This window comes from Mesoplodon mirus (assembly GCF_964341445.2).
Source record: "Mesoplodon mirus genome assembly, chromosome: 13".
Taxonomy (NCBI): domain Eukaryota; kingdom Metazoa; phylum Chordata; class Mammalia; order Artiodactyla; family Ziphiidae; genus Mesoplodon; species Mesoplodon mirus.
This window is the reverse complement of record NC_138989.1, coordinates 64,158,152-64,170,256: the sequence shown is the minus strand read 5'-3', so window position 1 is coordinate 64,170,256 and position 12,105 is coordinate 64,158,152. Positions and strand designations below refer to the sequence as shown.

Below are 12,105 nucleotides of genomic sequence, written 5' to 3'. Positions count from 1 at the left end.
AAAAATATTTTTTTAGTGTTTCTGATATTTTCTTATTGTAGGAGCAAGGTTTTTTCCAACAGTCTTCTACATTCTAACCATAAGGGGAACCCTATAGAAAGTACTAATAAAAACAAAAGAAGAGCAACAGTACTCTCATTATGAACATAATTCATGCTTGTAGAAAATTTGGAAATACATAGAACATAATAAACATGAAGGAAGTATGTATTTTTAAACTGGACTTGACATAGTACCTATTTCTTTTATTTTTGCTTAATCTCATATTTTTACCATTCTATGTCAAATAAAAGTTAAACAGTATTTTACAGGTTAAAATTATAATACAACATTTTGAATTATGCAACAAGTGAATGTTCATTATAAAAAATTAATAAACAGGTAAAACAAGAAAATTCAAACATATGTAATTCATAAAAAACAGTACTGCAATGAACATCATAGAAAGATAGGTAGAAAGTTACAGAGGAATTTGCACCTAGGACCTCAGATTCTAGAAATTCTGTTCTTAACTACTGCAGTAGACTTCCTCTGGCTCATTTGAGATGACATGGGGAGAAATGCCTGCTTTTGCAATATATTGCTGAGGTAAGACTTGTTTGGTGATTAGGTAGGGATATGGTTGAAGGAATAATCCATCACGATTCTCAGTTTTTTGAAGGGTTTGTGAATGTGATTGATCTGTGTATTCAGTAAATGAGATTCTTTTAAAGCATATGTTTAAGCCTTTTTTGGTATAAAAACAAAATCGTAGATAATTTTAGTTCTTCAGGATTATCTCTGTAATATGAATGCAAAGAAGATAAAACTAAATGATTTTAAGGCCTTTAACTTTCCTGTCCTTCCATATATGCCCTTTGAAAGAATAAGTCTATTTTTATTTTCTTATTTGAATGATAATAACTTATGGTTAGTTAACACACTGAAACTTATAAAAGTAAAATATACATTTCTTTGCCGTTAATGTTGCTCAAGAAATTCAAAGTAATTTTAATATTTCTCAAAAAGTTATAAAATAGATACTAAACATGTAACTTATCTCATACTAAAATGAATTCCATTTAGAGAAAATGCTTAAATTAAAAAATGAGACTCTAATTTCTAGGACATGGCATTGAAGAATTTTTTAAATAATCTGAGCAAGAACTATGCAACATATAAACCATAGAAGAAAAGGTTGATAAATTTGACTGTTTAAACTTTAAAATGTTACCACTACACACCTGTTAGAATGATCAAAATCTGAATTCTGGCAAGGATGTGGAGCAACAAGATCATTGCTGATGGGAATGCAAAATGAATGGTACAGCCACTTTGGAAGACAGATTGGCAGACTCTTACAAAACTAAACATACTCTTACCATGCGATCAGCAGTCATGCTCCTTCGTATTCACCTAAAATAGTTGAAAATTTATGTACACACAGAAACTTGCACATGGATGTTTTTAGTGGCTTTATTCATAATTGCCAAAATTTGGAAGCAACCAAGATATCCTTCAGTAAGTGAATGAATAAATAAACTGTGGCATATCCAGACAATGGAATGTTATTCAGTGCTAAAACGAAAACTGCTAAATAAAGGCATGAAAATACATGGAACATTAAATGCATATTTCAAGTCAAAGAAGCCAATCTGAGAAGGCTACATACTTTATGATTCCAGCTATGTGATGTTCTGGAAAAGGCACAAACAACTATAGAGACAGTAAAAAGATCAGTGATTGCCAGGGGCTAGAGGGCAGGGAGGGATGAACAGGTAAGCACAGAAGATTTTTAGGGAAGTGTAACTATTTGGTATGATACTACAGTGGTGAATACATGTCATTATACATTTGTCAAAATTTGTAGAATGTGCAGAACCACGGATGAACTCTAATGTAAATTATGGGCTTCGAGTGACAATGATGTCTGTGTAGGTTCCTCAGTTACAGTAAATGTACGTTGTGGCACACGACTCTGATGGCAGGCGAGGTTGTACATGTATGTGTACATGGGTATATGGGAACTCTTGTACATTATGCTCAATTTTGCTGTGAACCTAAAACTCTAAAAAATAATGTTATAAAAATTTTTTTTTTACCTTGAAAGACCTACCAAAACAAACCAAAAAACTTGGGGAAATGTTTGTAAATGTATGACAAGCCTAATAACTGATTTCTAAATTTAAAACCTACAAATAAAGAGGAAAAAGACAGTAGTTAATAGAAAAGGGACATAAAGAACATGAGTGCACTATTTATAACAAAATAAGAATAAGTAAAATTTTTAAAAATCAGAGTTGCCCCATTTAAACCTTTCAAATTGTTATATGTCAGAAGGTGGTGACATGGCATGAAGAAACACTAGCTCATAAATTGCTGGTGGGTCTAAACATTTTGGGAGGGTACTTTGGTACTTATAAAAGTTTAACCTCACATTCCTTTTGATCTAACATTTCCTTGTTGAAAAAATGTATCCTACAAATATCTGCGAACATGTATGCAAGGTTATGTGCACGAGGATTCCTCTAGATGTTTTAGCTGCAAGTAATAGAAACTAGCTTTAAATAGTGAGATCATTACTTCTCATAACTGGAAGTTCCAGACTTCAGCAGAAGCATGTATATACGAATAACTAATAGGTTAATCATCATTTAACCTGGCTTTGTTTAAGAAAAAAAGTTTAATAAATTTTTAGCTTAATTTAACTTCTAAAAATTTTATACATGATTTTAATCAACTTTTCTTTTCATAATATATAGTTCTAACTTTTATCACATCTGACTGGACTCCTCTTAGTCTAAATTAATGAACTGTGACTCTACTGGTCACTTCTTATAAGTATTTAATAGAGGGAGTAAACAGTTAAAAGATGAAAAATTGGTCAGTTTCCTTCATTTCTAATAGTGGCTTTGTTTATTTTATCTCAGCTTCAGGAAGCAGCAGTGAGTTTTAGTTCATTGTTCTAAATATATTTTGACCTTTCATAGCTGTACCTGTTGTGACTTGCCAACAGATTTTTCAAACTGAGGAATAAAAAAAGAACATAAGAACTTTGTTATGGAAGGCTGTTCTGTCTTGTCAAAAATCATTATCACCTGTTCTTTATTTTTGATTCATTTGTTTATGTGGGAATTGCTGTTTCACCTGTGTTGCCTGGTATTTTAGGTCATGGTTATAGTGTGGAGAGGGGAGAGGTCCACAGGGGGCATCTGACCTTATTCTACATCTATGCCATTGCTATATTTTTAAAGCTTGGGTGCTGTAAGTCATGCTTTTTTGGGTAGCATTCTCAAAATATGTAGAGAATAATGATAAGAAAACAAAATTTATCCTACAATTATAATATGATTATTTAACAACAGTTTACAACAAATGTTTTAAAATTTAGTTGCATGAAATTGAGTGAAGTAATCTCTCGGTCACTGTTTTTTCTTGTGTCTGTGGTTCTTCCTTTTTCTTATTTTATGTGTTTGTGCCCCCTCCTCCCTTATTTTCTTGATTAGATTTAGCCAGTTTACCTAAAACTGGAAGAAATGAATACTTTTCTAATAAATATAATTTACTGAAACTGACTCCAGGAAATAGAGCTTCATAGAAGAAATAGAGAAGTGTCTTAGAATAAACCCTAGAAAATTTTTAACTGCAAAGAATTTCACATGGGAATTCTACTGAAATATTAAAGAATATGTTATTCCAATGCTGAGTAGTTTAAATAAACTGTTACAGAGCATAGAAAAGACTTACACCTTCTCGCTTGTCTTTATGAGACAGCGTAACATTTGTGCTTGCAACATAAATCTACAGACCAGTATTGCGTACAATTATTGATGCAGAATTCCTAAAGAATTTTCTCTCTCTCATCCTCACAGCCAGCATCATACTTAATGGGCAAATACTAGAAACAGTTCCTTAAAGTTAAGAGTAAGCCAAGAATTTCTGGTATCACCACTGTTTTATCAAAATGTGACATACCCCCAAATGACTGGTAAATTATATCACATAAAAGTTTTTTTTAATACTGCTTAATCAAAATTGGGATGAAGAATCATAAGCCAGATGACCAAATATTTGCATCCCATACCGTGAAAGGACTAATATCACTAAAACATAAAGAGCCTTCTGTAAATCAGTGAGAAAAGTGATCAACACCACAATAGAAAATTGAGCAAAAGAAAAGAACAGACTATTCACAGGAAGGAAATAAAATATAAACAAGTATACAACTGCTCAATGTCATTTATAAGAGAAATACAAATTAAAACTATACTTGTTAAGACCTTGTTCTTATCAACAATAGCACATGAGCCTCCCCTATTTATGTTGTTGCTGGGAATGTAAACTGGTACAACCTCTATAGATGACAATTTTGGCAACATTTATCAAATTACAGATGGACAACCCTTTGATTTGGCAGTTTCTCTTTTAGAGCCTACCCTTCAGATACAATTGAGAATATGCATAATGTGCGAGATTAGTTATTGGAATCTTGGTTCTTAAAGCAAAAGATTGAAGATAACCTGAATATCCATCAAAATGGGATCACAGTATTCCATAATGTAATGTTATGCAGCTAATAGATGAATGGATGGATGGATGGATAAATAGATACATATGTAAAAGGGAAACATATCAACATCTCTGATAGAATAAGTAATATAAAAGCAAAGTTCAGAACTGTGTTACCATTTGTACATAAAAAGCAGGAGGCACAGAACACAATATATTTGCTTATATGGTTTGAAGAATATTTCTGGAAGGGTACACAAAGAACTGGCAACATTGGATGCCTTTGGAAGAGGGTAGCTTGAAGCCAGGACTTTTTGTATCTTTTATGTATTGAAGCTTCCAAAATTAAACTTCCATTAAGCAGTTCGTTAAGCAGTTGTATATTTTGAATCCTTGGTATGTAAATTATCTGTGTATTATCTGTGACCATTACAACCAGATACAATCAATTCTATTATTATTTGGTCAGAACTTATGGGAATACTTCTACAGCTGTTTTAAAATTGAATCTTTTGTTTCAGGATCTCCAGCAGAACTATCTCCTACTACTCTTTCCCCTGTTAATCATAGTTTGGGTAAGTTGCAAATACTTTTCCCCTACTGTTTTTATACCTTTTTAATTAAATGTCCTTTCTGGTAATTATTTTCCATATATATGAGAAAGAGATCCCAGTGAATAATCAAATGATTGTTCAACTTAGTGCTTTCTAAAAATGATACTGATAATGTGCCTCAATATTACTAAAACTCTTTTCTCCTGGCACATATAAGAAGTTAATAATCTTTTTATTCATGGAAATCATATTCATTATTCATGAAAATTTTTCTCATATGCCTAGATTTTTATGTATATATTTAGTTTCTGATGTATTTTATAATAGCAGTTATTCATATGAGATGTGTGTATAAATATATATAGACATATATCACTCATATGTACATGTAGTATGGGAGATTATATATATATATATGTGATAGTTAATACATATGTATATATGTGTGTATACGGTCTGTAGTTTATTCTTGGTCTTCCTTTTACCTCACTATTTCACAATTTCTTTTTAGTTTCTACACATTGGAATTTGTTCTACAAAATTGTCATTTTTTTCCCGTGATATTGCTTATGATGCATTTTAATCAAAATTACAGCACTTAAATACATGTGATCCTCGTTTTCCCATGAAATATATAGATTCTTTTGATTTATATTCTGTTTCCACTTGCATACTGTATGTTTTCTTTTTTGTGTGTGTATGTTTTATTACTTTCTGTTTCTTGTGTATATTTGGGTTTTCTATTTTTGTAACTAGGGTAACTCAGTGAGAATCTCATGTTAAAATAGACAAATGTCAAAACTATGTCATATTTTGTATCCTATCATGACATTTTTTTCCCCTGTGGCTTTTGACTCATTAATCTTTGCTTCAGCTTTGTCCTACGCTGTCCTACCCCAAATTAACTTTATAATGCAAATTGACTGTGGCCCAAGCAGGGTAAAACTACTGTTAGAATAAATGATCCACCATAAAGTCTAAGAAAGCCGTTTGAAGATTAGAATGACTTAATGAGATAGGGGAAATTTGAGAAATTGAAAATCTGGAGTGCTCTTTGGAATCTGGAGTTCGTGATGTAGATGTTAAGTCTGTTTTCTGGGCTGTTGCCAGTGTAGGCTGGCATAGAACATGTAAAGGTGATGATATTCAGTCTATTCTTGGCTTGAGGTGGCTTGAATTATTCACACACATTTCTTTTATGTGTTTGTTTTTTCTGCCCCAGATTTGCAGCCTGTTACTTACTCAGAACCTGCATTTTGGTGTTCAATAGCATATTATGAATTAAACCAGAGGGTTGGAGAGACCTTCCATGCATCACAGCCCTCACTCACCGTAGACGGCTTCACAGATCCATCAAATTCAGAGAGGTTCTGCCTAGGTTTACTCTCTAACGTCAACAGAAATGCTACAGTAGAAATGACAAGAAGACATATAGGTATGTTTTTTTTCCTTATGTGAAAAACCAATGCCATATACTCATAATGTGAGCATCATGTGGTTTACCACATCAAGAGATTGTGTGCAAAAAAGCCTGCCTTCTCTCTCTCACCTTAAGGGCAGTCATGTTTAAGTGCACAGCTTCACAGCTTTTAGTAGATCCTGGTGATCCTTCCATCTGCGAACTTTTATCTTGAGCTTCTGTTAATTTGGCACCTTCGATACTGGGAAGTCCTTCAATAAATACGTGTTAAAATAACTTTACTCTTGGGCTTCCCTGGTGGCGCAGTGGTTGAGAGTCCGCCTGCCAATGCAGGGGACACGGGTTCGTGCCCCGGTCTGGGAAGATCCCACATGCCGCGGAGCGGCTGGGCCCGTGAGCCATGGCCGCTGAGCCTGCGCGTCTGGAGCCTGTGCTCCGCAACGGGAGAGGCCACAACAGTAAGAGGCCCGCGTACCGCAAAAAATAAAAAAAATTAAAAAAATTAAATATAAACAAACAAACAAACAAACAAACAAATAAATAAAATAAAAATAAAAAAATAACTTTACTCTGCTGAGTAAAGTTTTTTCAGTTTGTTTACGTCTCCTAGTTTTCTCCCCCTTTCAGTGAATTCATATATCAGCTCTGCACACTATTAATCTGAAGCAGAATACCTAAAACAAAAACTACCATTTAATTTGTTCAAAAATAATTCATAGAATCTCAAAATGTGGTAATCCCAGGCACCCTTTCAGCAAGTTGGTGAGGTAAAAACAATTTTCACAGTGGTACTAAGATGCTGTTTGCCATTTTCACTCTCGTTCTCTCTTGACTGTACAGTGAAGTATTCCAGAGGCTTACAAGGCTTACGATTTTGTAAGGAATTAAATGTAGACTCTGATGAGAATTCTACTGGCTTCTCTTAAGCCAGACATTAAGGATATTTGCAAAAATATAAAACATTGCTACTCTTCTCACTGATTTTTTCTTTGGTTTGCAAATAGTTATTTTTCATAAACTTGTTTATGTTAATATGTAGTGGGTTTATTATTTTGATTTTCAAATGAATTAATTTTTTTGAATCTCAGTTTTCACACATAATATCAGTTTGCATAGATGTAATACACATAAACAACAACTCTTTGGGTCGTCAGTATTTTTTTGACAATGAGGTAAAAAATAGTTTGAGCGCCACAAAGATAACTGAACATAGTTCTCATCACCTTCAAGTAACTTCTTTTAATAATAATTTGCTTCTGTTCATTTAATTAACCATCACCTCCTATGAGAAATAATGCTGATCACTAAAGAGTGAGCGTGATATTGCAAAGTGCTAGTGACTTCAGAGGTCTGTTAGTTGGCTCCATGTGGAATTTCTCAAATCTTGCTTGATGTATAAATTTTATATAATTTTCCTAAGGTACTCAGGTATCTTATAGGTGAGGAAGGCCTCTGAATATCTGCCCTCTTTTAACTAAAACTGTTTTGATTTTTCCATGTTCTAATTAGGGCTCTGCTTAAAAATTTAACAAAAGGTTTACCCTACCTTATTTACTTCTGTACAAAATTTTAGAGTGCTGTAATTATTGGATCATCTTTTTTTACTTTTGATTTCTAGTTTATTGGGTGCTTTTGATCAGAAACTATAGCCTGAAAAATCTCTACTTTTTGGACTTAATGTTTTCCTAATGGTCAAGTGAACAACTTTATTTTTTATATAAGTATTCTGTAGTCATTAAGAGAACAGGGCACCAGGTTCCATATTTATGTAGTAAATCTGGCTTGTTGGTTTTTATTTTCTTTTGCTGCATAACATATTACCACACATTTACCAGCCTAAAACCACACAGATTTACTGTGTCACAGTTTTTATGTGTTAGGAGTCTCCTTGGGGTCTCACAAAGGGAAATCAAAGGGTTAGCTGGGCTGTGTTCTCATCTGAAGCTTGAGGTCCTTTTCAAGCTCACAGGTGATTATTGCAGAGTTCACTTCCTTGAAGTTGTGGCACTGAGATCCTCATTTCCTGCAGATTGTAAGCTAGAGGCTGCTATCAGCAACTAGAGGCCACCTGCGTGGCCCCCTCCATCTTCACAGTCAGCAGTGAAGACTCTGTTGTGTTGAATTCCTATTGCTCACACTTTGAATCACTTTCACCAGGACCAGCCCAGTCCCTTTTAAGGACCGTCACCTGATTAAGTCAGGCCCACCAAAGGTAGTCTTAGTTTCTTATGGTCAGTTGATTTGAGAACTTAATTACATCTGAAAAATCCCTTTAAGCAGTATGTAGATTAGTGTTTGATTGAATAATTGAGAAGATAAATACACTGGGGTGAGAATCTTAAGTGCTATCTTGGAACTCTGCTCTTCACAATTTTTTCTTTAATCCTTGTATTGCTAATATTTTATGTATATTTGATCTGCTAATATTTTATGTATATTTGATCTGTCAAATTCTGAAAGGTATATTAAAATCTCCCAATATAATTTTTTCTTATCTAATTCTGCTTATATAAATAGGGACCTGGTTGCCCCCATAATATATATAGTTTTAAAAGAGGCACATGACTAATCTCTTGATAATTTTTATTACCTTTTTTCTTAACCATAGTGGGCTCTTTAAAGAAATACTGTTTATTATAATGAAGGCATATTAATCCAGACATTAGTTAATTCCTTCAAATGAATTCTTTTATTTAGAAATAACTATAATTTGTATGAAATTATTTTGCTATCCATTCACTTTTCTGCGTTGCTTAAGTATTTTTGATAAGCATGTATTATCTTTACAAATCAATAAAATCATTTAAAAAAAATACTTGGAAAAATGTACAGTGGTATGTTTCAAAGTTAGATTTCAGAAAAGCATAGCTATGGAAAAAGTCATCAAAATACTTTATGTCATTTTACTATCCTCTGAGAAGACCCTTTGAAAGTCATGCTGAAATAGTAAATGCTGTAAAACTAATTCCATATATATTTTGTTTTAGGAAGAGGAGTGCGCTTATATTACATAGGTGGAGAAGTTTTTGCTGAGTGCCTAAGTGATAGTGCAATCTTTGTACAGAGCCCCAATTGTAATCAGAGATACGGCTGGCACCCTGCAACAGTGTGTAAAATTCCACCAGGTATGGATACAACAATGTAAATAAACCTATTGTATCAACTTGCTGAGCTTTTCTTTGCTATTACTTTTAGGAATCAGGAGATGATTTGCATGCTCATATTCTAATATCTGTAGCCCTTTTAAAATGATTTTCTAATAGTAATATTCTTTTTACATAATTTTTTAATCTTTTTCTCAATCGTAGGCTGTAACCTGAAGATCTTCAACAACCAGGAATTTGCTGCTCTTCTGGCTCAGTCCGTTAATCAGGGTTTTGAAGCCGTGTATCAGCTAACTAGAATGTGCACCATAAGAATGAGTTTTGTGAAAGGGTGGGGAGCAGAATACCGGTATGAAATACATATTCGGTTCTTAAATTTCCACAATGTAATTCTTTTTTCTTTCATTCTTTGTATCTTCTGAAGTTCATGTGTATTTATTTTCCTTGAGGTTTATAGAGCCAGCAGATCTTTACGTAAAATAACAAAAGAAAGTTGGAGGCCTCTGGATTCAAAACTATTGCAAATTCCTGTGCTGGCATTATGGAACAAAGAATTAAAACGTGTATGGATGGGTACTGTAATAGAATGCAGAGTGTTAAATTCCATAAATGGCATATTGGAAGGGTTATGTCAGTTCATGGCAGGAGAGGTGTTTCGCTGGGGCTGGGGGAGGTAGTGATGATACAGGGTCTGGGTTCTGAAAGATGCCTAGGATTTCAGTAGTCACAGGTTTGTGGGGTGGAAAGTGATGATCCTAGAGTAGAGTACAGTTCAGTTGGACTGGAGTATAGAAAGTAAAGAAGAATAAGGCTGGACAGAGAAGTTGAGACAACTTCAGTATAAGGTTAAAAGGTGGAACTTCATTCAGTAATAGAAGGGAGTACTTGTTAGGTGCCAGGCACTGTGCTGTGTTTTAGGTGCAGTATCTCACGCCTTTCAACGTGGCTAAGAATTACTGTTGCTGTTTTTATCCTTTCTTTATAAGGTTACAATCTTTCTAAGGTAAAAAATGGTCCAAACTAATATTTATTTGGAAATAGGCTTAGAAAAGATTTGATAGTTTGCCCAAGGACACATTCTAAGTGGTAGAGACGGGACTTGAGGAAAGCTCTCCTTGGCTCTTAACCTCTTCTCTAAGGATAGTAAGTAGCAGTTACCTAATTGAGTTTTACCAAAGCTAATCTGTCATCAAGGGGTAAGATAGATTACGCTATTGATAAATTAAACAATTGATTGGATTCCACAGCAAAGATAGGGAATACTTCATCAGCATATTAAAGAATGAAAGTATAAGTAAAATACTTAGTCTTTCTTCAGTTCACATTGCTTACTGTCTGAATGTCTGCTTAAGAAGATATTCATATAGAATAGTAATAGTACTCCTGTTTCATGCAGCAGTTTGGGCCCTTCTTCAGAATTTATTTCATTTCATTTGAACTTGATTCCCTGTCTTAAGTTTTGTGAGGTGTATGACTTTTGTGATGGTGAGATATGAGATCTACTGGTTTGAATACTTTTATAAAAATATATTATGTGTTATATATGTATATCCTAGAATGAAGACTTGTCACTATTTTGTCCAAGTTGTGTTAGTAGAAGAATTCACTTTTTGACTTTGCTGTAGCTCTCTTTTGTTTTCATCATTTCCCCTTTGAGATGTGATAACTTTAAAGAATGCTGAGTTTCTTTTTCCCTTTGATAAAAAATTATCAAATTGATAATAAAATTAGATCTTATTGATATTAAATTAGATTGATAGTTGATATTAAAATTAGATTCAGATAGTACCATCTGATACCAGTTTATTAGGTCAGACATTTTTTTTTCTCTTCAAAAGATCATAATGTTGAAGAACATGGTAGAAATTCAGTGGAATTAAATACGAATTGCATAGGTCGGGGAGAATTCCATGTGTATCTGTGGGTCTCCTGTTAAGACCAGTTTTGATTGGTAGAGAGAGATACTGCCCTTCATTCACTGTGGACTCTGCTGTTCTTTAACCCAGAGCTAATTTATCATCTATATGAGAAGCAGTAATATACAGTATGTTTTCATGGATAATGGAGTCAGGTACATCTACTTTGGATAATAAAGTAGTTTCCTTTAACATTTACAGATCAAAATAAATCAAATACTCATATATCTGTGAACTGTGGAACCTTTTATCCTTAATGACACTGGTGCTGAGGAGATAGATCTAATGGTTGGATTTCTAAAACTATCTTTTAGTTTCTTTAGTGCCCGCTTGATTGCTTAGCGTAAAAATCAGGAAATGTAGTAAGCAGGAAATACAGATGTGTAAAGAATTCACAGTTAATTGAGAAATATGTCTCAGTTAAGTGAATTAGTACTGAAACGAATAAACGGTGGTGGACACATAATGTGTGTCTCAGACCCTGAGACAAGGGTTTGCATGCAAGAAGTTTATTCAGGAAATGGAGGGAACACTGGTCAGGAAGGAGGAAGGAGGGAAGAGAGGTAGAGAGGAAAGGCAGCCAGTACCATTCTTAACCCATCTACTCTAGTGGGTGGGTCACT

The 12,105-nt window shown here is 33.8% G+C and overlaps 1 protein-coding gene across 4 annotated transcripts in view; it reads left to right on the top strand.

The window, feature by feature from the left end:
* SMAD2 (SMAD family member 2) overlaps nucleotides 1–12,105 on the top strand; it is a 105,657-nt gene that overhangs the window by 83,752 nt on the left and 9,800 nt on the right. For all 4 annotated transcript variants that reach the window (XM_082640980.1, XM_082640981.1, XM_082640983.1 and 1 more), the window contains exons 7-10: nucleotides 5,010–5,063; nucleotides 6,265–6,477; nucleotides 9,450–9,587; nucleotides 9,771–9,915. In XM_082640980.1, the coding sequence (XP_082497106.1) occupies nucleotides 5,010–5,063; nucleotides 6,265–6,477; nucleotides 9,450–9,587; nucleotides 9,771–9,915 (550 nt within the window). The remainder of the gene's footprint in view (nucleotides 1–5,009; nucleotides 5,064–6,264; nucleotides 6,478–9,449; nucleotides 9,588–9,770; nucleotides 9,916–12,105) is intronic.